Source organism: Copadichromis virginalis, linkage group LG17, assembly GCF_057382275.1.
Source record: "Copadichromis virginalis isolate Kocher_CV1m ecotype Utaka linkage group LG17, C_Virginalis_male_GT1.1, whole genome shotgun sequence".
Classification (NCBI taxonomy): domain Eukaryota; kingdom Metazoa; phylum Chordata; class Actinopteri; order Cichliformes; family Cichlidae; genus Copadichromis; species Copadichromis virginalis.
Genome location: NC_140634.1, coordinates 15,711,180 through 15,736,673, shown reverse-complemented (window position 1 = coordinate 15,736,673; position 25,494 = coordinate 15,711,180). Strand labels below are relative to the sequence as shown.

General features: G+C 41.8%; 2 protein-coding genes across 4 annotated transcripts in view; one reads left to right on the top strand and one right to left on the bottom strand.

Annotated features, from left to right (window-relative positions):
- prpf38a (pre-mRNA processing factor 38A) overlaps positions 1-25,494 on the top strand; it is a 61,580-nt gene that overhangs the window by 32,716 nt on the left and 3,370 nt on the right. For 2 of the 3 annotated variants that reach the window (XM_085437358.1, XM_085437357.1), the window contains exons 2-4: positions 22,798-22,957; positions 24,045-24,166; positions 25,350-25,435. In XM_085437358.1, the coding sequence (XP_085293484.1) occupies positions 22,821-22,957; positions 24,045-24,166; positions 25,350-25,435 (345 nt within the window). In that variant the 5' untranslated portion in view covers positions 22,798-22,820. Of the gene's footprint in view, positions 1-20,512; positions 20,742-22,797; positions 22,958-24,044; positions 24,167-25,349; positions 25,436-25,494 lie in introns of those variants that run through there. The other variant, XM_085437356.1, reaches the window with a different exon arrangement.
- orc1 (origin recognition complex, subunit 1) lies at positions 1,540-18,954 on the bottom strand. The gene is made up of 17 exons (XM_085437355.1): positions 18,684-18,954; positions 16,801-16,925; positions 15,603-15,775; positions 15,096-15,528; positions 13,576-13,828; positions 11,224-11,286; positions 10,808-10,909; positions 7,501-7,744; positions 7,317-7,423; positions 6,804-6,905; positions 6,492-6,663; positions 6,120-6,227; positions 4,342-4,491; positions 3,819-3,938; positions 3,552-3,721; positions 3,366-3,453; positions 1,540-1,909 (listed from the first exon to the last, which is right to left on the bottom strand). Exons 1-17 carry the CDS (start codon positions 18,776-18,778, stop codon positions 1,715-1,717), a joined length of 2,700 nt encoding a protein of 899 aa, XP_085293481.1. The 5' UTR covers positions 18,779-18,954; the 3' UTR covers positions 1,540-1,714.

The following is a 25,494-nucleotide window of genomic DNA, read 5'->3' as shown; positions in this document are numbered from 1 at the left end:
CACTGCAGCAATAACTTAGATAATTATAAGTAACAGTAAATACTAAATATTGAATGTCATTCTGCAGCACAAAATGTGCTTTGAGGTTGGAGCCAAAAAAAATATAGTGTGCACACCTGTGTGTGTTCTCCATGTAACGATCTGCTAGAGGGTGTGGGAACCATAGCCCCGTCCTCCAGGGCATGAAGCAGGCATGGAAGAGATCCAGGCCCCAGACATCATAGATTTGGCCATATGAATATGGAAAAGGGTTGCTCTAAAGAGAAATCAAAAATAATAGCCAAAATAATGAGATGATCTCCAAAATGTAATTTGGCGGACCAAGAATCTGAGGAATACTCACAGTTGGATCAGGACAAAATATGAGAATAAAGCGAGAGGTGCATTTGTTAGATCTAAGAAGAAAGTGCATAAAATATTTCTTTAATTTAGAAAAAAGGAACTTTTAAGCCACGGTACACCTATGATTATGCCTGTATTACTGACCCTTGTATTCCAAGAGCACAAACACTGCGAGTGGCCAGCAGTGCTAGTTTCAGTCATTATGCAAATGTACTATTTGTTATGTTGGGGAAACCTGCATTAAGCTAAGACTGAAGACGTCACTTCGGTGAGTGATGAAGCGTTTCGTCCAGATGAACAGAAACTTTTGGGGGCAAACCATTTGTCTTTTTTCAAATTTACACTATCCATACCTAAATGAACAAAAATAAATAAACATTTTTAGTTTCCTGCCTCTTCCTGTACCACTTTTTCCTCAAACTGCTCATAAGCTTCCTCAAACAACCATTAATTAAATTAAAATTTATTAATATAACATCAAATCACAACAACAGTTGCCTCAAAGCTCTTTATCTTGTAAGGTAAAGACCCTACAATAACACAGAAAAAAACACAACAATCATATGACCCCCTGTCTGCAATGGGAAGGAAAAAGTCCCCTTTAACAGGAAGAAATCAGGCAGTATGTACAAACACTTTATGGTGTCTGTACATACTGCTGGTTCAGGGTAGAGCAGTTCATCTACTAACTGGAAGGTTGATGACTTGATCCCTGACTATTGCGGTCTGCATGCCAAATAAGATTTATTTCTTCTCGAAAACCACATAATATCTTAAATCACATATACCACATAGGTCAAAAACAAAAAATAAACATGTAGGTCACAAAACCTACAGCAGAAGCACAACACTTAAATTCATTTGTTTGTAGCTGCAGATTATTGCCATTAAACAAACATGGGTTTGTGTTAATGAACAACTTGTGTAATGTACAAAATGTGGATATGCTACATAATGATTACCAAAAAAAGTATTCCTTGGTTCATAGAGAAAAGAGTTGTGCTTCAGTGAATCGGCAACATGGTCCACAGTCATGATGGTGATGCGTTTTCCATATTAAACTCTCATCAAACTCTGCTAGCAGAGAAGCGTCTTTAAGTTTCTTTACAGCTTGAGTGTTCCTGATCCCTAAAGTGCAGCTAAAACTCTAAAGAAACTATAATCAAAGAGGTTTTAATATTACTCCAAGAAAGCAACTGAGGGATTAGTAGAATTTTATTGTACATTTAAGACAAACATAAAAAATAAAATCCAGAGACAGAAGAAAATCTTCCAGTAAAATTGGGGACAAAGATTTAAGCTCATAACTAAAATCCGTGGACGAGGGTTCACTTTTCTGTCATTGTTCAGTTTGTGTGAAAGACTCCCCCTTTCAGTCAGCTTTCAAGGCATAAAAGATGTCATCCTGGCTGACGTTGAGTCGGATGTGCTGCAGGACTCCCAGGTGACTCGGTTCCAGCAGCAGCAGCCTGCAGGCTCCCAGACGCTGACAAACAGCCAGACCCTCCGAGACACCGATGGGCCGAAGACCTTCAATCCGACAGAGAGCTTGGTGCTGCACGAACACCTGGCATACAAAACACAAGGGGGCCTGATGTTGCATTTCAAGTTGAGACACAGCACTCCAATTCCACAGTGCAATGTGAAAGTGGACTGTGTTAAAATGACACAATCAGCTACAATTGTTATCTTTATGTGTAGCCTTTTAAGCTTATAACTGTAGAAAATTTGGGCTGCAATTATTGTAGTAACCGAGTTAACTATTGATGTTTGTTGTGTTATCTGTCAATCATCACACATTTTGTTTGAGGGAAAAAAGGTTTATAAGTTGAAACATTCATGGAATTGGCAAACAGGCAAAGAGAGCTAAAGCTGCCTATTACAAGTTTTAAATCCCCATTTTAAAAAAGGTCCTACTTTTAACGATTTCTGTGCTAATATAACCCTAATTAAGAGGATATCAGGTTAGTTAAGTAGCTGAGAGGATTAATTCATTTCAGCAGGTTTAAATTAAATTAACAAGTGCACTAGAAGGGTAACAATGAGAAACCCCAACACAGGGATGGTTTTGCAGGAAGCGGAAACTGAAATTTTTCCCTCCTCATCTTTTCTGACCAGCGTACTACTGGTTGCATGACACCCTCTAGTGGTCCCTATGCTCACTGCCATGGAGCAAGACTGGCCTTTGCCATAGAGAACCAGAACTGGCAGGTACATTGATGCTTTTTACAGAATACAGCAGGCTCATTCTAAACACATGTGACAAACATAAAAAGACTGGAGAATCTGTACAGAAAATTATGCTGCCTGTTACATCGTTCAGCATGACTGATGGGTCATGCTGAGGTGGACCAGTGATGGTCTGGTAAAACACAGGCATGAAGGGATGCACAGACCGCTACAGGATAGGCAACAGCCCTGAGGGCCACTAGGATTTGGGATGAAATCATTGGACCCATTGTCAGACTCTAAAATGAGGCAGTACCAAGGCTTATTTAGAGAGAATATTCAGGAAGTTCCTGGATGATGAAGGAAGTTATTCCAATGCAACATCCTCTGGATATTATGCAAGCATCACTGCCATTGTCACTGAAATCGACACGCATTTCATTCTTTAGGACACTGCAGAGATCTCTCTCATTCACCTCCAGTTAACGACGACTGGAGCTGGGTAAGCTGAAAGCCCAGTGATTTATCATCATAACAGATGAGTTTTGTACATGTGTGATGTACTGTGATAGACTGCACAGAGATAGACAGTACAGACTGTAATCTAAATAAAGATGTAGGCCTGTGTTTCTGAGCTCATCTAATTCCTCACAGAACATCCAGCCAAACATGATTTCTAGATTATGAATGAATATCTGTATTCATGTTAGATTTAAGGTCTGTGTTTTATTCTTTAAATGTGTATTTATTGAAGCCTTTAAAAAAGTAAATCAACTTATGGATTCGTTTCATATACAGTCTATAGAGGCTTGTTGGTTTTGTTTTAGTAACTTTAGTTGTTTTATATTTCTCACCTGTTGGAAAGTCGCCTCTTCCAATCCCAGCCGCCTAAACTCTGCAATAGCAGCTCTGAGGAAGAGCTGCTCCTGTGTTGACGCACACCTGAAAAAAAACAAACCACATCAGTCACTTCTCCTCACAGCTGCCAATGCACATCTCTACAGCGTGCATTACTAAAGTGACCAAAGGTTTGGTCTCACCTGATGGCAGTGATGTAGGCAGAGGAAAACATCTCATTCAGTGCTTCCATCACGTGACTCATTCCCACCAATCCTGTAGAGGAAGGGTCAGCAGCTGAGTGCTCACAGATCTCCGTTGCCCGCCGACAGATGTCCAAACATCGGCGAGCATCACCGGACAGAGCGGCCACCTGCCAGATATGAGGGACACGGACGTGACTTGACGGTGGGCAGGTGAGTACACAACAGAGCGGGTGAGACTGCATTAAAGACAATCTGGTTGCCAACCTTCCTGGACACCAACTGCAGAGCGTCCTCCTCAAAGGCCTTCAACTTGTTCAGCCTGGACATGATGATCTCCTGCAACTGCTTGAAGCTGTACGGCTGGAATGACATCCTGGTCAAACCCTGGAAGCAGCAATGCAAATGATCAGTGGCTTTTAGTTTATGTTTTTTTCTTACAAGTCATCTGAATGAGATATTTAGTTGTTGTATTAATATTCAGATATTCAAAGGGCTGAAAAGCAAAATAAGTAGGAGAAGAAATGATCTCGAAAAGACAGGAAGTAAAGTGATGTCAAATTGTTTAACACAGTCTTGAATGAGAATTACACAAGTGCATTTCTGTTGCTACTACTTTGTCACAGCTTCAGCTTGTGTCCATGTGAGGGCAGGAACATAAATCAGCCGGTAAATTGCGGCTTTGGCTTCATGCTCAAATCTTTTTACCACACAGCAGTGACCTTTAAACCATCATTCATAGTATTGCTGTCAGGGAATGTAAAGAATAGCAGTGTTTAATCAGTCTCACCAGTCTACTGGCCACTCTGTTGATCATGATTCTCTCGGGCAGATCCATTGTGTTGGCGATGGTCAGCACCACCAGGCGAGCATGACGCCGTGTGGGCCAATCGAACAGGTTGTACATCACGTTCTGCTTCCTCGTCCACAGCAGGTCTAACTAAAGCGGGCCGAAACAAAAAATATAGTACAGGATGGTTATTCTGCTATCACAATTCTTAGTTAAAAGTGACAGACAAGCACACAGGCTCTATACATGGTGTGAGCAGGCACCATTTCCTGAGAAACCTGGGGTTCTGCAACATGTTTAGCAAAAATTATCCATCCATCCTCTTCCCGCTCATCCTTACAGGGGAAAGGGTTACGGGTGGGAGGGGGCTGAAGCCTATCCCAGCTATCATAGGGTGAGAGGCGGGGAACACCCTGGATAGGTCACCAACCTAACACAGGGCTAACACAGAGACAGAACAAACGGTTATCCAGTATGATTTATATTACTAATTAGAGTAATATCGGCCTCTGTGATGAACATATCCCAACCAGACATGAACTTGTTAAAACTAAATAGACTATATTTCCAAATATGGGTCAGACATTGTGGTTGGACGACAAAGTCCGGTTTATAGACTCGGGTCTGTTTTATCCCAAAGATGTTCTATATAGCTGAGTGGAGACTCTGTGTAGGCCAGTCCAGTTCTACCGCACCAAACCTGCTCATGCAGGTCTTTATAGATCTTGCTTTGTGCAGTGGTGTGCAGGAAGGAGCCACCCCCAAACTGTTCCAACGTAGTTGGGAGCATGAAATCGTTCAAAATGTCTCGTTCTGCTGAAGCATTAAGAGTTCCTTTCTCTGGAACTACAAACATGCATGATTTGTTCCTCCAGGAAACACGTCTTCTCTGCTCTACAGTCCAGTGCTGACATGCTTTACACCTCTGCGTTCATTGCTTTGCAGTGTGCTTCATGATTTAACGATTGTATGCAGCTGCATGGGTTTCAATGGAAAGCTGTCTACACACAGTTCTCGAGCTAATCTGAGTTTAGAGGTCTATAGCGACTGACTCTACAGAGCGTTGCTGACCTCTGGACACCACGCAACTCAGCCTTCGCTGACCCTACTTAGTGATTTTATGTGGCTTTCCACTTTGTGCCTGAGTTGTCATAACACCACAAACAGCTGATTGTGGAATATTTAATATCAAGGAAACTTCACGACTGTACTTGATGTGCAGATGGCATCGTATCACAGTATGAAATTCATAGCTCCTGAGAGCAACCTACATTTCTTGGACTATTAGGCAGAATACCAGTTACCTTGTGATAAATGGTGAACAAGGGAATGTGAAGTCAGGGGCTTTGCTCACAGAATATAATTTAAGAATGCTGAACTTGTTCTCACGCCGCACGGTGGCATGGTGGTTAGCACTGTTAGCACCTCACAGGGAGAAGGTCCTGAGTCGACTTTCTGTGTGGAGTTTGCATGTTCCTCATGTGTCTCTGTGGGTTCTCTCCGGGTACTCCGGCTTCCTCCACAGTCCACAGACATGCGGTTACTAGGGTTGGGTTAATTGGTGACTCTAAATTGCCCATATTTGTCAATGTACGTGCACATAGTTATCTATCTCTGTGTTAGCACTGTGGCACACTGTTGATATACTGAGGGTGTCCCCTGCCTTTTGCTCTATTGTAGCTGGGATAAGCTCCGGGCCCCCATGACTATGATAAGGATAAGCGGAAAAAATTTCCTCTTTAAAAGAAAAAAAAAAAAAAAAAAAAAATTGTTCTTACTTCATCCACGAGCATCACAATAGTCTCCTTCCTGGGCGCTAGGTTGCTGAATCTCTTTTCCAGCAGAACTGCTGCGTGGTCAGGTGTGGCTTTCTGACCAGTCAGTTTCTGCAGGGATGAGATAAATAAATGAGACGTTACTACGGCAGGTCAGCAGATAGCCCATGTGTCATTGGCCAGCACAATGAACCCCGAGCTGCCCCCATGCATTAATCACAAGTCTGTGAATGTTGGATAAAAGCACATAGGGATAGATAGCACTGTACACACACACACACACAAGCTCTGAAGAGTAAGTTGGTGAAGTGATAAAGCAAAATGATTATTACTTGACTAAAGCCTGCAGCGGCTGTGAAAAAGCTTCATTCCCACCTGTAGGATTTGGACGTAGGCCTGGTGTGGGTCTGTCATTTTCATCCCATTGATCTCGATGAAGTGGAATGAAGGGATTTCGTCCATGTCAGCTGCGTGCTGCAGACAGCGAATCACCTCATGAACTGTCGCTGTCTTTCCAGTTCCTGGCACACCAGAGATGTACATGCACCTGTAATAAAACAAAATCCCACAGTTTTTCAAAAAAAGACAAAACAAACAAACAAAAAAAAACAACAACAGCCTCGAGACACGTAGACCCTGAAGTGTGCAGATGCGACTCCAGTAAGACTGCTAAAAGCTTTCTCTCACCCTCCTGTGTTGTCAATGATCTTGCTTTCCACAAAGCTGTAGATGTCCTGAAACTCCTGCTCCCTGCAGGGCAGAGACTCTGGCACCGATGACACATGCAGCCTGATAAAAGAGGAAGAACTCATTATAATACAACAGTTTCAATTTCAGTCGATCCGCAAGGAAACGTTTACTGCACCAACTCTCCATCTTCTACTTCGTGACTGCAACGTGCTTTACTACAGCCCTCTTTCACACATATGCGACTAAAAGGTCAGCTGCAGACACAATAACACAGTTGTTCCTGTTTGACTTTCAAGGACACTCAAAGTCCACCTGACGGGTGCATGCATTGTTGCTGCACTGTGGTTGCGGTTCAAAGAAAAGAAGAAAAGAAAAAAGGTCCACGGCTGTATCTTTATCATACAACATGGATACGCATGAAGCGTCATGCTCACCATCCGATGTGTCTGCACCGCAACAAAGAAAGTTTAGTTTTCTGAGTCCTTTCACTTGTGTCTACCGTGAGCTCACCTGGCTCTGGCTTCCTCCAGGATGTTAGCCGGCTGTTGGGTCTGCAGGGACCTGATGGGGATGCTGGGCGTGGCGTGACGGGGGGTTTTGGGCGTTCCCGGCGAGATCTGTAGAAATAGGAGAGAGACGGTGAGAAAGTGGTGATCTCATGTCTGAATATCAGTGTGCGTCTGGTCTTCATCACCTTCTTTGCGGGAGTTCTTCGTTGTGTTCTCGCTGAGGAGTAAGATTTCCTTTTTGAACGAGAATTGCCAGAACCCGTTGCAACATATCGGAACTTCTTCGCTGACACTTGATCATCAATATTCGGCCCATCCTCATCTTGACCCTCCTCTTCGCTGCTGCTCAGCAAGTCATTCTTAGATGGAACAAACTCATCCTCTTCCTCTCCGGATGAGTTTAGGTCCTGATCGTTTTCCAGAAGATTCCTGATGGAACACATAACAGACACCCTTAAGATTTACGAGTCCTTTTTCACTTTGTTAATGTTTGATTCTGGTGGTGCTACGAAGCCAAAACACAGACTACATAAGACTGACACAAGTTAAAAAAATAAAACAACAGAAAGGGTGTGAACGATAAAATGATCATTTGAAACAAATCGTGTTAATTCAAGCTTCAAGCAGCAGTAATGGTGCCCTCACACCTTTAATCCAGGTATTTCTTATTGCTTGAAATGTTTTAAGGCCTGGAAGCTTACTGGCCCTTATAAATAAATTATGCACACTGTGTGGTTTCAAACAACGCTCACTAATTATACTTAATTTTGCTCCACATATTCATGCGTGACTTTATGATGTAGCAATCACTGGACAAGAGGTGGGGTACACCCTGCACAGGTCGGCAGCCTGATGCACAAAGACAATCCTTCACTTTCACATTCACACTTATGCATAATTTAGATGTAATTAACTTCAGAGGAAGCCGGTGTACCTGGAGAGAACATGCAAACTCCACACAGAAAGGCCTCGACTAGTTGGTTGAGTCAAACTCAGAACGTTCAACTTTCCATTCAATTCCGGTTTATTTATACGCATGATCTGATATCGTCGTGTTGGTGTTGTTCCCAGATCAACATAGCAAGTGACCAATCAGAACGTTGTGACGTCATACTTTTGCGACTTCGGGAAAAACCGCCGTAAAACAAAAAACTGTACTGCGAGAAACCGCCTCTGTCCGCCGATCAACGGATCCTGACCCTGACCCTTTAATAAACGCTAAGCAGAATTGATATTGTCCTTGGAACATTGGAATTTCATAAATGCACGAATGGCTTGGCACGCCGAAGAATAACGCCACAACAATGTGATTGGTCACTTGCAATGTTGTTCCAGGAACAACACCCACACGACGATATCAGATCATCCTTATTTATACAGCCTAATGCTCTTCTACCTTTAAATATCCTAGGAACCCCAAGTAAGCCTGAAGTCCAAGAGAGAAGTGCTCTAATGGGCTGATATGGTACTTTAAGGTCATTAAGATAAGATGGGGCCTGACTATTCAAGGCCTTGCATGTGAGGAGAAACAGTGCTAACCATCACGCTGCACACACACGGACACAAACAAATTCGCCATCAGAAAGTCAATGGCAAACTATAAGCCAGTTGCACAAGTTGCCATTAAGTGTGGGATTTACCAGTGAGATGCTCTGTCATTGCTGCCGTTTCGCAAAGACCTGAACCGCCTCAGCCGAATCAAGACTAGCTAAGGATACCGACTACGAAATGGAGCAATCGTCAGCACCTCCGCCACATGGATGACACCGAGCTGTATGCCAAGAGTGAATGACACATCAGTTAACCGATCCACACCAGTGGATACTACACCAACAACACTGGAGTGTAGTCACATGGTAACAAGGATAGGGAAGGCAGTCAGAACTACCAGAAGGCAACATTGCAGACAGCTAAAAGTACCTTGGAATACCACAGGCAAATGGGAAGCACGAAAGGGCCGCTAGGAAAGCTGCAACCAAGAACAAGATCCGGGCAATTAACATCTATGCCCTGCCAGTCACAAGATATCCTGCTGAGATAATAAGCTGGCAAAAGAAGGAGACAGAAGCCACTGACAACAAGACAAGAAAGCTCCTTGTCATCCATGGAGGGTTTCACCCAAACTCCAGCATCCTGAGAATGTGTGCTAAGTGAAAGGAACGAGGGTGAGTACTAGTGGGTGTCAGAACCAACAACCAGGATGAAACAAACATCCGTGATCATCAAGAAGATGATGTGTGCATTATGAATACCTCAGGCAGCAGAAACTTGAGAAAGAACAGGACCCTGCACGGTATGTACCACCGGCAGATAGAGGAGGTGGCTGATATCCAGAAATCCTACCAGTGGCTGGACAAAGCTGGACTGAAAGACAGCACAGAGGCACTAATCATGGCAGCACAAGAACAAGCTCTGAGCACAAGATCCATTGAGGCTGGGGTCTATCACACCAGGCAAGACCCCAGGTGCAGGCTGTGTAAAGATGCCCCAGAGACAATCCAGCACATAACAGCAGGGTGCAAGATGCTAGCAGGCAAGGCATACATGGAACGCCATAACCAAGTGGCCGGCATAGTGTACAGGAACATCTGTGCCGTGCCGAGTGTGGCCTGGAATATATGCCCCTAGGGTGGCTGAGAATGACCGAGCTAAGATCCTGTGGGTCTTGTAGACACAGATGGACAAACTGGTGATGGCTAACCAACCGATCATACTAGTGCTGAATAAGTAGAGGAAGAAGGCTGTGGTGATAGATCCAACTGTGCCAAGCAACATCAGAAAGAAGGAACAGGAGAAGCTGGAGAAATACCTAGAGCTAACAGGGGAGCTAAAGAAGATATGGAAGAAAGCAACTATGGTCCCCGTGGTAAGTGGTGCACTTGGGACAGTGAAGCTTCCCCCAAACCAGCCAAGTGGCTCCAGCAGATTCCAGGAATGACATCCAAGATCTTTGTCCAGAAGAGCGTGATCCTAGGAATAGCAAAGGTACTGCACAGGATCTCAAGCTCTTAGGCCTCTGGCAGAGGACAATAATAATAATAATAATAATAATAATAATAATAATAATAATGGATTGCATTTATATAGCGCTTTTCGAGACCCTCAAAGCACTTTACAATGCCACTATTCATTCACTCTCACATTCATACACTGGTGGAGGCAGCTACAGTTGTAGCCACAGCTGCCCTGGGGCAGACTGACAGAAGCGAGGCTGCCATATCGCGCCATCGGCCCCTCTGGCCACCACCAGTAGGCGGCAGGTGAAGTGTCTTGCCCAAGGACACAACGACCGAGACTGTCCGAGCCGGCCTCGAACCGGCAACCTTCCGATTACAAGACGAACTGCCAACTCTTGAGCCACGATCCAAGTTTCAAGACTGCCTGCAGGGTCGTTTTGCATAACTGCACATACAAACAGGCACATGCATGCACTCTTTCACACCACTGTATGTAAAAATAAGAGAGATCCCATGGATCCACTTTTGCACTCACAGCTGTTTCTTGATGCGTGATGACACCACCATGGCCGACTTCCTCTTAGAGCTCCTCGGTGTTTCAGTGACCATTGGAGACTTTTCATTCTCCACCTCCGCTCTACACACACAACACATGGACGGGTATAAGAGGAACAGCATGTAGTTTTTGGTTTAGTCTACATAAGGAAAACCACATCTTAAATTCAACGCATATATCAAATGCACAGTGTGTGTGACTTGTATGTGAATATGAATGTTAGTCAGGTGAACCTGGTTGATACTTCTCAGAGGAAAGTAGAACTGGATACAAACTGTAGCAAACCAAACATGTTGAAACAACAAGGATAAACAGGTCACGTTAGCATCACGCGGTGCTGTCTGTGTGCAGAGTGAAAGATTATGAAGGGTAAATGTATGGATGAGTGTACTCACAGAACACTGAGGACTGGCTCTTTAATGGTTTTCAGCTCTTTCTTTTGTGACACAGTTGTAGCTCTGTTTGAAAACACACAGGACTTGTTACAACATTTGAAAATCTCTCTAGACACTGAAAGGCTAATCACTTTAATATAGCTATCCAAACCTACATGGCTAATAACTGGTTGGGCCCCCCTTAGCAGCAACAACTGCAATTAAGCATTTGTGATAACTGGTAGTGAAGCACTGTGGAGGATTCTGACCCACTCATCTTTGCAAAATTGTTATAATTCAGCCACATTGGAGGGTTTTCCAGCATGAAACACCCTTTTAAGGTCATGCCATTCAAAGGTGGACTTTGGATCATTGTCCTGCTGCAGACCTGAGGTGTGCTTCAGCTTGAGGTCACAAACAGATGGCTGGACTTTGTCCTTCAGGGTGTTTTGGCAGACAGCAGCATTCATGGTTCATTTACCACAGCAAGTCTTCCAGGTCCTGACCTGCCCCAGACCATCACACTACCACCATCACATCCAGCTGTTAGTATGATCTTCCTTTTCTGAAATGCTGTTACTATCATGAGATGTAATGTGAAACACACCTTCCAAAAAGTTCAACTTTTGTCTCTTCATCCACACAATATTTCGCACCAACTTTTAGGATATTCTTGCCATGCCGGCCATTTCTTGCCTAGTCTCTTTCTTATGGTAGAGTCACCATAAGAAGGGGAGGGGGTCACTTTTCCCCACACAGGGCTATGTAGGTTTGGATCCCCCCCTTTTAATAATAAACACCTTTATTTAGTAAGTGCATGTTTGTTGTCTTTGTCAAATGTTTCAGAGCATCAAACAACAACAAATACTAAAGTGTGACAAACATAAAAAAGAGGATATCAGTAAGTAGGGATGGGTATCGTTTAGGTTTTATCTGATACCGGTGCCAAATCGGTACTTTTGAAACGGTGCCGGTGCTCAAACGGTGCTCGAACCGGTGCTTAAAGAATGGAGAACACAAAATTGGTCCAAAAACCTCTCATATTCAGCTGGTTTTTTGTAAAAAGATAACAATGTTAGCCTTTTCTGCAGCTATAGGGCATATATGGTATCACTCTTAGCTGGAAGCAGTGCTTAAACAATGGAAAAAACACAAACTTTGTCCTAAACCTCTCATGTTTAACTGTTTTCCTCTTTTTCTTTGGTCATTTTAGCCTTTTTGGCCAGGGTGAAGGGAGTATCTGCCATCAAACAAGAAGACAGCCGCATGTAGCTATGATGATGTTTGCTAGTTCACCTTACATGCATTAATGTAATAACGTGGTTAGCCTACTCAACGTAAATTACACACAAACAACATTAAGCTACTCACGCAGAGAAGAACGGCTGCTGCTGCCATCCAATACGGCGCATTTCTCGGCTTTTAAAAAAAACGCTATGCGTCGCCAGGTGTTTCATCGGATTCTTGGTGTTACCTCCTTTGACAGTATCACAGTATCAGCTTAAAGCACTTGTTGCTGCTGAGTTTGCATATTTTGCTGTGAAGTACAGCCAGACTTTTGACCGCTTCGCCTTGGACATTTTTAATCTGTAGCTCTGCTCTAACAGAACGTACGTACCTGGCCCCGCCTACTATCCTCGGAAACATAAAATGATTGGCTAGAAGTGTATCACAGCTCAGGAAAAAAAAGCACCGAAATAAAGCACCGAAATCTGCGCTGCTTTTCGGTCTGGTTACTACCGTTTATGTCAGAACCGGTGCCATCATGGCACCGGACACCGGTACCCATCCCTATCAGTAAGGGGGCAAACGCTTTTTCACACCACTGTATACTCTCCTTGGAGTGGCATCGCTTATCCTCTGTGTCCTAACCAAGATCTTTGTTGAACCAGTCACCATTTCATCACCTCCCAAGGACTGAAAGTGGCACCAGTGTGCTTGGTTTTATACCAGTTATCTCAGGTTTTAAACCAATAACCTAATTATGCTCACATTCCTTTGAACTGTTGTACCTGTTTTGACCTGTATAAAAATCAGGCTCCACCTCCTGAGCTACAACAACCCCTTCCACTACAAGTGTGTATGTTTACATCGAGTTTAAGTCATTTAAAAAAACTAAATATAGAAGCTTTCTTGTTTCAGCCGGTTTATCTTTGCGTTTGAAAAGTTTAAAACAAGCAAAATCTAAACGGACCTTAAGCTGAAAGTAGGAAGCTGTGAGTGTCAATGAAAATCTCTTAATTTTTCAATCTTAACTTGAAAATCCCTAAACCTAACTTAGAGTTTCTACTCCATATTGTAAACTGTGTGACGGTTGAATTTACATAATTAAATGACTGGCTTTCAGTGTGTTGTGTGCGAGACGGCGCTGACCTTGTGGAGTCATCCTTGGCTGGTGACAGAGGGCTATCCGAATCAGAGAGTTTGTTGAGGAAGACAGATGAGGGGACACCACACCGAGCACCGGTGGGTCTGTGGGCCTTCCTCAGGGGTGTGAGGCTGTGGGTGACGGGCAGAGGATGAGCGGCAGAGGGAGGAAGCCTGCGAGTCAGTGTCACCTTTGATTCCAACTCTTCATTTAGCAGCTGACTCAGGACTTCTTCACCTGTCACTGACTTGTCTGGACCTGACAGGACAAAGATGGACAACAGAGTTTTATTCGCTTAATGCAGTTTTATTTATATAGTGCCAAATCACAACAGCCGCTTCATATTGTAAGGTATTGGCCCCAAAACTTGGGATTCTGTTTACAATGTCAATAAATAAGAAAATGCAATGAATTGCAAATCTCTAACCCATATTTTATTCACAATTGAACAAATCAAAGGGCTAAAAAAGTGCTTTTAAATACATCTAAAATGAACATCGACTGCAGCAGGATTGGATTAAAAAGCTCAGAGACGTAAAGATGGGCATTGTCACTAAATCTGCAAATACGTCTACAAATTGTGGAAGAAATTCAGAAAAACGTTTCTCAACATAAAAGCCAAGACTTTGAATATCTTATCATCAAGGACACGGCCGAAAATCAGTCTTGGATTCCTGTAATCTGTGGGCTTTCAAACTTCACAGGACTCAGATCTGTCATGGAAATCATTGCGTGGGCTAGGAAGCTTCTAGAAAGCTTCTTCGTGAACATGATCCAGAAACACTTCGTCTTCTTTGGGTCGTAGGTGATTTAAAATGGACTGAGACAAAGTTGAAAACTGTTGCTTGGTCAAATAAATTGAAACTAGAAATTTGGGAGACAAGAATGCTGCATCGTCGGGACAAAAAGGAAGAGGGGCCATCAGTGGGTCTAAATCTCTGATAATATGGAGGTACATTAGTATTTATGGAACTGACTTGCACACCTGGAAAGGCACCGAAAATGCTGGAAGGCATCTACGGGGTTTAGAGAAACTTGCTCCTGTCAAACACATATTGGTTTTGTAGAAGGGTCCAGGGGCTGAACTGGCCTGGTCCAGGCCATTGGCCAATTGAAAACATTTACTGGATCATGAAACTATAAATATGACAATGATCCAGTTCTGCTGAGGAGCTAGAATCCTATATAAGATAAGAAGCGAGAAAATTCCTTTCTGGAAAAAGAAAAGAAGAAAAGAAGAAGAAGGTGGTATGCTACACAGTGACAAATATGGTCCAGGTGCTGGTGCCATCCAGAAATAACCTTTCTTCTTAATTTGACTTTTTTTGTTCTTAAAATCGTACATTTTCTCAGGTATTCTATGCTCGATTGTGAATAACAAATGGATTTATGCAGACTTGCAAATTCTTGCATTCTGGTTTTAATCAAACTTCACGACTTTTGGTATTAGAGATATATAAAAAGCCCTGTTGTTCTCTGGTACGACAAAGTGGTTGCATTTTAAAATCCTTGTGCGAACACTCACTGCTAAGCTCCAGTCTCTTTCGGACACCAGGCGTCCTGGCCGTGGCATTCCTCCTCTTGGCACTGAGGCATTTTGACGCTGACAGTTTAGTGGCCGAGTGAAGTGACTCAGCCTCGACATTGGCAGGTGTACCTACACTGCTGCAGCCAACTTCCCCTAATGACGCCTTCTGCATTATGGCGTGGTCCGGTGTGGGTAGGACACGCCGAGAGGGTCCTCTGGGGGTGGCTGCAGACTGGGAGCAAGAAGGTGATATCGGGAGGGAGGGTTTAAGACAGGAAGGAGGTGAAGAAGCAGGTGCTGGCTCAGCGGGAGACTCCATCACGGTCGAGTTCACCACCCCGAAGACCTTGGAGTCCCAGGACAACTTCACGTACAGGGTATCTTTGTCAGAGGAGTCAGGGAACGGGTCATTGCTGTCGAGGTGCTTCACCTTGGAGATAAAGGAAGGAAATTAAACATTTTCGCATTTGACTTTAAAGCATTTGTGATTTAAATGAAGCTCACCTTCACAGGCCTGAGGATGGACTCGACGTTGACCTCATTATCACAATTACGACATTCATAGTAGAAGATCTCCTGCGGATGAGGCTCTCTGCCAAGCAATTTCAGTTTGTTGACAGGCAATTCAGACACACGCATGAACCACTGAACTACTGCCTTCATCTGTTGCCCATTCTCTGGAAGAGACAGGCACAAGACAAAGAAAGTCAGTGTCTCAAAGTGGAACAGAGTAAATATCAAGTTAGGCCATTTGAGATTAGTCTCGAGTTGTTTTAGTCCAACTGAAGTCCAAGAAAGTCAAGTCGCGTTCTAAATTATTCTAAATCCATTACTATTTGAAACAAGACCATTTCAAGTGTCCACTAATATGATCTCAGACTTAAGATAGCCAAGAGACATTCAATGATTGATAGTGTTGGACTTGATTGCTCAGGGCTCGCAAAATTGCTAGCCCGACGTCCCGGAGCTAGCGATATCTCCGGTCGGACGACCAAAATCTATCTCAGCCCCGCCCGTCGGGTTATCATGTAGCATGTAGCCCGACGGGCGGGCTACATAATCAGCAAGATCACATTCAGGCACAAAGACATTTAAAAACACATAAAACTATAAAACAGTACTTAAACAATTTACAAAGCTTTTTATTAATAACAATTTTACAAAATAGCAGAAACATATTTTCCTTACCTAATCATTATCAATAAAGTATTCAACAAATACACAGCCATGTGACAGCAGCAAAGTAAACCGAGGAAAATAGGTTTCACTCATACAAATTAACTGAAGAAATGTACAAATATCTCAGCCCCGCTATCATATAGCCCGACGGGCGGGGCTGAGATAGATTTTGGTCGCCCGACCGGAGATATCGCTAGCTCCGGGACGTCGGGCTAGTGATTTTGCGAGCCCTGATTGCTCCTTGGGTTATTCAAGTCTAAAATAATGTATCATCGTTTAAGGCAAGTCCAGCTCAGGACTCAAGTTGCCAAAGTCGATGTCAATTCATAAAAACAATTAATTAATTTTAAAAAGCTGTTTGTCAAACTTGAGACACGTCCATGTCAGCTTGAGGGTCAGAACCAAATCTGTCTTGAGTTAAGTCCCAAATCAGAGCCTAAGTTATTTGTCATCAGTTGAGAAAAGTACACGTCAGGTCCTTGGTTAGCTGAGCCAGCTCCAAGCTTGTGTGAATATGACTCACCATCACCATACAGCCTGGTAACTTTGGCCACATATGGGTTGTCTTCATCATACCCCTCTATGAGGATGTGTTGGCCTGTGTTGATGATGATTTTTGAGAGACCCTCCACACTGATCGCAAAAGAGCTGAAACAAACGGGAGAAAAGAAACAATCAAAAACTACCGATTATGGGAGCAAGAACTGGAATCTCAAAATACAGCCAGATTGATCAATGGTGTCAAAACGCCTTTGTCATCTAGCAGATATTTGATTTCTGGTTTAGGGTTAAAATTTCAAAACGGGTCATTTCAAACGTCTTGATGCATTCTCAGTCATCCAGGAAAGTAAATCTCCAAAAGTTGATTCTGTTCATCTGGACGTAGCGTTTTGTTGGAGAAACGTTTCGTCACTCATCCAAGTGACTTCTTCCGTCTCAGCTGACTGCAGGTTTCCCCAATCTTATAAAGATTGCGCCAAAAATTGGTCCACCCCAAGGATCGGGTCCCCGACACAAACAGAGTAACATAGTGTACGCTGTTAAGTGCCAGGAGGATTGCCAGGATTTATACATCAGGGAAACCAAACAACCTCTGGCGAAGTGGATGGCACAACACAGAAGAGCTACCTCGTCAGGCCAGGACTCTGCGGTCTATTTACACCTACAGGCTAGTGGACACTCTTTCAATGATGAGGATGTACACATCCTGGACAGGGAGGAACACTGGTGTGAGCAGGGAGTCAAGGAGGCCATTTACGTGAAAAGGGAAAGACCATCTCTGAATCGAGGAGGGGGCCTAAGGTTACATCTTTCACCATCTTACAATGCTGTGATCGCAGCCATTCCCCAACTCTCTGTGAATGGTACTCATGGCCATTGATCAGTGGTCTTTGACCAGTGGGTTTTGGTCAGTGGTTGTTGATCAATGGTAATGAGAATTTGCATAATTATGATTAAGGAACTGACCTCCCAATCCATTGTTCCTTCAATGGGCTGGTTTCAGTCATTATGCAAATGTACTGTTTATAAGATTGGGGAAACCTGCAGTCAGCTGAGACGGAAGAAGTCACTTGGATGAGTGACGAAACGTTTCTCCAACAAAACGCTACGTCCAGATGAACAGAATCAACTTTTGGAGGGTCATTTCAAAGCACCAAAACATAACTAACAAACTTCTGAAAATACACTTTAACAGTTCTTCTAGATTTCTATGGAAAGAAGGGTAGAGTACTTCCATCTGGTCACAACACCGGTGTGGATTTAAAGTCCACAAACAGTAAAAAACACACAGTACCGTAAAGCCAATGTGGCACACATTCCACGAGGCGTCATCAACCCATCACTAAAACTGTGCCCCCCTCCAGGCAAACAGTAACATGGTAGACTGCATTAAAACTGACTCCACCCATGAGCCCAGATTAGAGCTGTGATGTCCACAACACAGTTACCATCTTTGTACCTGGGAGAGTTCAATGCTGTGGACAAACTGCTAGCAACAAGTCAATAAAACAAACTATGGCAGTAAATTATATGTTAACTTTGTATGAGTGTCGACTTTGGTAACTTTGACATTTTTGTAACCACATCAAAGGCAAAGGCCGACAACATAAAGTGAAGAATAAGATCAAGGAGCGCTAGACTTTCCCTTCTTTAAAATAAACAGACAATTGTTGCCCCCAGCCCCAGGGATCGAGGGCTAGGGACAACAAAAGAGCACAATCACGCGGCCCACCACTGCCTTAAATGATTATCACATAGTTGTTGCTTGATAGTTTGTCATTCTACTTAATTCATCCGCAGGACTCTTATCTCCCTTAATTATTCCAACAGAAACATTTTTAACCATCACACTGAAAAGACGGAGCATAAAAAGCCATTTTTTAAGGTGGAAAAATAATTACTCACTCATAGTCGTGGGTTTTTAGCCTCCTGTTGAAGCTTCGTGCCCTTCCACTCCACTCATATACTCGTCTGATTTTCATTCGAGTGAAATATTTCATCCTGTTTCGTCTCTTTCAGCTCACACAGAGGACAAAATCACAACAACAAAAAACAAAGTAACCTTCTCCCCACCGCGAAGCCGATCTGCCCGATTCTCTGATTTAATCTACTGAAAATACAATACAGGACAGCAACGAGATTTCGCGCGAAAAATGCGTAGTTTCCGGTTTTCTTTTTCGTGTCTTGAGGATCCAACACTGGCGTCATGCTGCCCCCTGCTGATTACTCCAGCCCTTCGGGGTTGCGTCAGGACACCAGGCATGAACTTTCTGTAACTTTCTGCTTTCCTCTTCATTTGCTCTTCAAATGTCCTGGTAAATTCATGCCTGAACATTTTCTGGGTTTTTTGTTTTGTTTTTTTACGGAAGTTCACTAAATGGCAAAACGGACAATTGTGTAGATTTGCAGTATACTTTGTCCTAAATGAACACTTTACAGTATAAAGTGACTTAAGACAAGATTTGTTGACTGTTAAGTAGTGCCATATGAATAAAACTGAACAGATCTAAAGAAGGTGTTTATTAGAACAGGACAGATGGGTGACTGCAGTCCTCTGAGCACAAGGCTGACAGGACTTCCCCCCATATAATGAATAAATAAAACATAAAAATAAAAATGTAATTAAGACAGATTACTATACCAAACCTACAGATAAAAATGTGTTTACTGGGTTTGTTTTGTCAGCTCTAGCTTTTCAAAGACAATGAGGACCAAAGTACAATTAGAAGTGCTTGTTCTGATGAACACTTCATGGTTCAGAATCATCTTCAATGCACAACTTTTTCTATGCTGTGCTCAAGGTGCTCTCAGCTGTTTAACCCGACATATTTATAATTTAATCACATTAGGTCAACAGTGTCACAAAACAAGCCGCATACTTGAAATAACCTGGTCAGCATTACATAAATCACATTTTCAACAAAAGTTAGAAACGTTTAGTTAATATTTTGAGACAGACGCTTCACTCTATGTGCTATAACATAGACATAATAGTAAATGTGTGAGTCTTTACATTGTAGATTCTCACTGAAGGTATTAAAACCGTGAATGAATACGTATCGAATTATGTAGTAAACAAAAAGTGTGAAATAACTCAAAACATGTTTTATATTTTATATTTGTTATATTTAGATTCTTCAAAATAGCTACCCTTTGCTTTGATTACTGCTTTACACACTCTTGGAATTGTCTGGATGAGCTTCATGAGGTAGTCACCTGAAATTTTTTTCCAACAGTCTTGGAGGAGTTCACAGAGATGCTGAGCACTTGTTGGCCCCTTTCCCTTCACTCTGCCATCTCATCCCAAAACATCTCGATTGGGTTTAGGCAGGTGACTGAGGAGGTCAGGCCATCTGGCGCAGCACTCCATCACTTTAATTCTTGGTCTAATAGTCCTTACACAGCGTGGAGGTGTGTTTGGGGTCATTGTCCTGTTGAAAAATAAATAATGGTCCAACTAAACGCAAACCGGATGGGATGGCATGTCGCTGCAGGATGCTGCGTTAGCTCTGGTTCAGTGTCTTTTCAGTTTTGAATAAATCCTCAACAGTGTTGCTAGCACCCCCCGCGACCCTGAAAAGGACAAGCGGAAGCGAATGGATGGATGAAATTGAGTGTCGTTTTTTCTTTGTGTGTGTGTCATTTTTGTCCACACGCCATACCAGCTGGCGGCGGTAATGCACCGTTTCGCTGTTTGCCAACAAGAAGAAGCGGAAGGAAGAAGAAGAAGAAGAAGAAGAAGTCGAACCGGAAATAATATTTACTCTTTCCGGTTTGGCGTCTAAGGTTTTCTGTTTTTTTGTTCATTTTCTCCATGCCAGAATAGTAGTATCATGGCAAACAGAACCGTTAAAGACGCTAACAGTATACACGGGACTAACCCGCAGTATCTGGTGGAGAAAATCATCCGCACACGAATCTACGAGTCTAAGTACTGGAAGGAGGAATGCTTCGGTCTCACCGGTTAGTAGTGTCACCAGTGAGCTAACGTTAGCTTCATGAGGGCTCATTTTAGCAAGCGGGTTACTATCGACATTAAGCGGGCTCAGTTATATTCTTGGGGAGATAGATAGAGAGATATTTTTAGGCAACAGAAATTATTTTATTTTAGGCTAAAAATTCAAGACACAGTCATACAAGTACAACACACATTAAGATGTGTCCTGAACTGCTCCTTGACTGTGCAAAATATTATAAACAATAAGTAACTTTAAATTAGAAATCGGAAATTTTAAATTAAAAAACTGAATATGTACATTTTGCAAATGGAATATTAAAGTGTTTGTACCATATTAGCACAGCAATGTCTGACCGTGCAATGGAAGTAGAATAAACAAAATTAAGTAACGTAAACACAGTAATTGAACTGAGTGACTATAGTTATTTAGTGTAATGTAAACAGTGACTGGAGTACAACAGTGACCAGAGTAATATAAGCAGTAGGTAAGCAGCATGATCAGTGTAGCAGCGTGTGCCGTAATAATAAATCAGATACGATATGAAATATGACAAGAATATAAAATAAGGTCCTGTTCTAGACCCTTATGGTGATGCTATGAGGGGAGTGGGGGCATGTTCTGATTTAAGCCTTGGATGGTGTGAGGATAGAAGCTCCTCTTGAGTATCTCTGTTTTTGTCCTGATAGTGCGAAACCTGCCTGATTGCAGAAGTTGAAACAGTTTGTTACTGAAGAAAGGCTATAGAAAAAATAAACAAATTTAACACATGGTTCTGTAACATGCCGTTGTGTTAAACGATGTAAATGCAAATGTTTCACCCACATTTGTGACTAAAAACAGACCTGCAAACATATTTAGTTTGACAACATTAAGTCCACGTGGCTCCCAGTTTTATACAGAAGCACTGATAACACAATAGCAGCAGTGATGATAACACTGGCATAGTTTAACATGGAGCTGAACTCTGTTTACACTTACACATGCACCGGGAAGAGCAAATAGGCTTAGCTGTTACAGAGAAGCTGAGGAAAGAAAACGTGTTTCTAGAGCCCAAAAACAGCAGTTGTTCCTGTAACCACCAATAAAACCTATACTGGGAAAAAGGTGGCAGGAGCCCTTCATCAAAGCGCCTGATCAACAAACACCAAAATTTGTTTTACACAGAGAAAAATCTGCAGTAAGCCTCCAAGAGTAGTATTAAAACATGCTGTTAACTTGGTTTCATACCATGTTTATATTACACAGCTTGCTAAAGGCTGATGGCAGCCTTTACAGCCTTACCTGCAGCAAACGGGGGTCTAAAGGGAGACATGGACTGTTCTTGGCCATATTTATTTAAAGGCTTTCGTAACATTTTTCAGATTGCAATTGAAATGGTGTAAAATTTTGTGTTTATGAAATTGCATTAATATTGAAAAAGTGATGTCACTCCCAATTTGGTGCATTCCAGCAAAAGGAATAAATGTTAAAAGACCTCATCTACCTCAGAAATTAGAGACTGTTCTGGCCCTTCCTGTACAGTGTTTTTTACCAAGTCAGTGGGAGTCATTGGTTTCCAGGTCCTCCTAAAGTCCACAGTCAATTCCTTGGTCTTTGTCCCGTTGAGCTGCAGATGTTTCTGCTTGCATCACATGAGGACGGTCCCTTCTGGTGCCTCAGTTGTGCTGATGATCTTGTCAAACACACAATGTTAAAACGCACATATTGTGGTCTTTCTGTCAGGCAATCAACAATCCAGGACACAGCTTGTTGTACTACTTAGGCATTCCTTTCTTCATCTTTCTTCATCTCCTTCTCTGATAGTTGGATACCACAGTAATTGACTCAGAGTGCTAATATGCTAATATGTGAGGGACATCACTCCCCAGTTCTGAAATGGTACTGGTAGTAAAATAGTAGTAGAACTGTAAACTTCTAATCTGTACAAGTCTGTATACCTCTGTTCATTGTCTAATTGGAAACATGTATGCAGGTGCATTTGCAGGCAACAATTGTATACAATGCAATTTGTATTTATAGTTTTTTGTTAACAATGCTTTTGTATGTTGTTTCATCCTCAGCTGAGCTGGTTGTCGACAAAGCCATGGAACTTAAGTATGTTGGTGGAGTTTTTGGTGGAAATATCAAACCCACTCCTTTCCTTTGTCTCACGCTGAAGATGTTGCAGATTCAACCTGAAAAAGACATCATTGTCGAATTCATAAAAAACGAGGATTTCAAGTGAGTTTTCTGCAGAGAGAAAAGGAGTAAACACTTATGTTGTGTTAATTTTCTCAACCAAGTTCATAGTGTATAGAATTCACTCAAACTCGTGACACTTTTAGGCACATTCCCACTATTTTGCTTAGCTAAGGTTGTAGCATAGTTGTAAAGATAACAGACCTTTATGAACATTTGACCTTAAGAAAAAGTTGCATGATATTTAGAATACCCATATATGATTTCTTATATGGCTGTATGTTATCAGTGCAAACAGTGGCATTGAGAATGGCATTTTAAATTGCTCTTTATAGCAGTATTATCACTCGAAACTTCAGATCAGTCTATTGACCTTGAAGGAGAGGTCAGAGGTCAAATGTGACAAGATTTTTAACCTTTATATGGTACTTTTTTAATGTTCAAAATACACACTTGTAAGAATCATAACTTAACTTTTTGTTCAGTTGATCTTGGTGGATGTAAGCCAAATTGTAATAGATTATTATGACCCTTGAGTTTTATCTGAATTTCTTCAAAACTTTTTAAGCTTTTGTGTTTACAAATCGAATGATGAACTCAAACACAAATGTGATGAATCACCAGGGCTCTCAAAATCGCTAGCCCGACGTCCCGGGGCTAGCGATATCTCCGGTCGGGCGACCAAAATCTATCTCAGCCCCGCCCGTCGGGCTATATGATAGCGGGGCTGAGATATTTGTACATTTCTTCAGTTAATTTGTATGAGTGAAACCTATTTTCCTCGGTTTACTTTGCTGCTGTCACATGGCTGTGTATTTGTTGAATACTTTATTGATAATGATTAGGTAAGGAAAATATGTTTCTGCTATTTTGTAAAATTGTTATTAATAAAAAGCTTTGTAAATTGTTTAAGTACTGTTTTATAGTTTTATGTGTTTTTAAATGTCTTTGTGCCTGAATGTGATCTTGCTGATTATAATGTTGCACAGCAGTTTGGTAAACTGTTGTCGGCAGTCAGCAGCGTGTGTAGCACATTTCATGCTGGATTGATTAAGAATATATTTTTATGTGTGTAACACATAGATGAGGTATGACATGTTCGTGCTCATTTTTTTCCCTTTTCTTTTAGATATGTGCGTTTACTTGGAGCGATGTACATGAGGTTAACTGGAACTGCAGTGGATTGCTACAAATACTTGGAGCCTTTGTACAATGACTACAGAAAGATTAAGAGCCAGAACAGAAATGGAGGTGAGTTTGACAAGTTAATCTATAAATGACTGGACTCTAACTGGTGTTGGAGGGAGGTGAATGATATCGCAATATTTCAAGAAAATTTGCAATAATGATATTTCTGACATATAAAAGAAAAATACTAAACATTTTATTATTTGCTCGCTGCTTGCAATCAGCAGTACTTGCAATGTACAATGTAAGTGCATGAAATGCATTCTCCATCTTTTCACATGAGCTAATGTCACTAATAAACTTCCTAATTTGAAGTGTGAATCTTATTGAAACAAGGCCCCAGCACTAGGAGCATTACAGTGTAGCAGTACTGACAGCATGAGGCAAAGGTGAGCACAAAAGTGGCATAGGTGTTTAAGTATGAAACTACTGGTTAACATTTTAGATTAACAATAATTAAAGTAATTTAACCTTGTAACTTGTCAAGAGCTTGTACAGAATTGTAATATAATAAACCTGAATTATGTTTTTCTAAGTCAATTTTTATATGTTTTATACATTTATTCAATTTATGTTATTTTATACCGAAACTTGAGACAGCACAGTCCAGAGAAGTGAGGAATTCATCAAGCATAACTTTCACCCACTAAAGAATATAAATAAATAAATTACAGTAAAATGTAATTTGACATCTTAATAAAAAAATATCTGTTTTACTTGACTATTGTTCTTCTCTTCTTTTTGTTAAAACAGTATTTTTTTTAAATTCATTGACAGTATTGATTCTGTTTTACGATTGCAAATAAAGAATTTTGACTTTTTTCTCAGAATTCTGAGAAAAAAGTCAAAATTCTGAGAAAAAAGTCAAAATTCTGACTTTTTTCTCAAAATTCTGGAAAAGAAGAAGAAGAAAAAAAAGGACATGCCCACTTTTTTTTCCCAGTGGCCCTAATCCTCTTCCATACAAAGCACTTGCACATACTAGTGGATTAAACTTTGCAATTTAGGACAACGTTGGCAAAAACCTTACATTGGGTGGTTGTTTATATTTGTAGGCGTTGTGCATGTATATGTACACCAATCAGGCACCGATCATTCAATGAGACACTGATTTTTTTCGTCATTGTGACACTTGTTAGTGGGTGGGATACGTGAGGTAGCAAGTAAACATTTTGTCTTCAAAGTGGATGTGTTCGAACCAGGACAAATGCGTAATTTTTTTATTTTTATTTGTAAATTATTACAGAGTTTGAGGTGATGCATGTGGACGAGTTCATCGACGGGCTTCTTCACGCAGAGAGAATGTGTGACGTCATCCTTCCTCGGCTTCAGGTGTGTTAGTGTCATTTTTGTATATCTGACCTGTTTGACGTGCCGATGTCATTGACTTT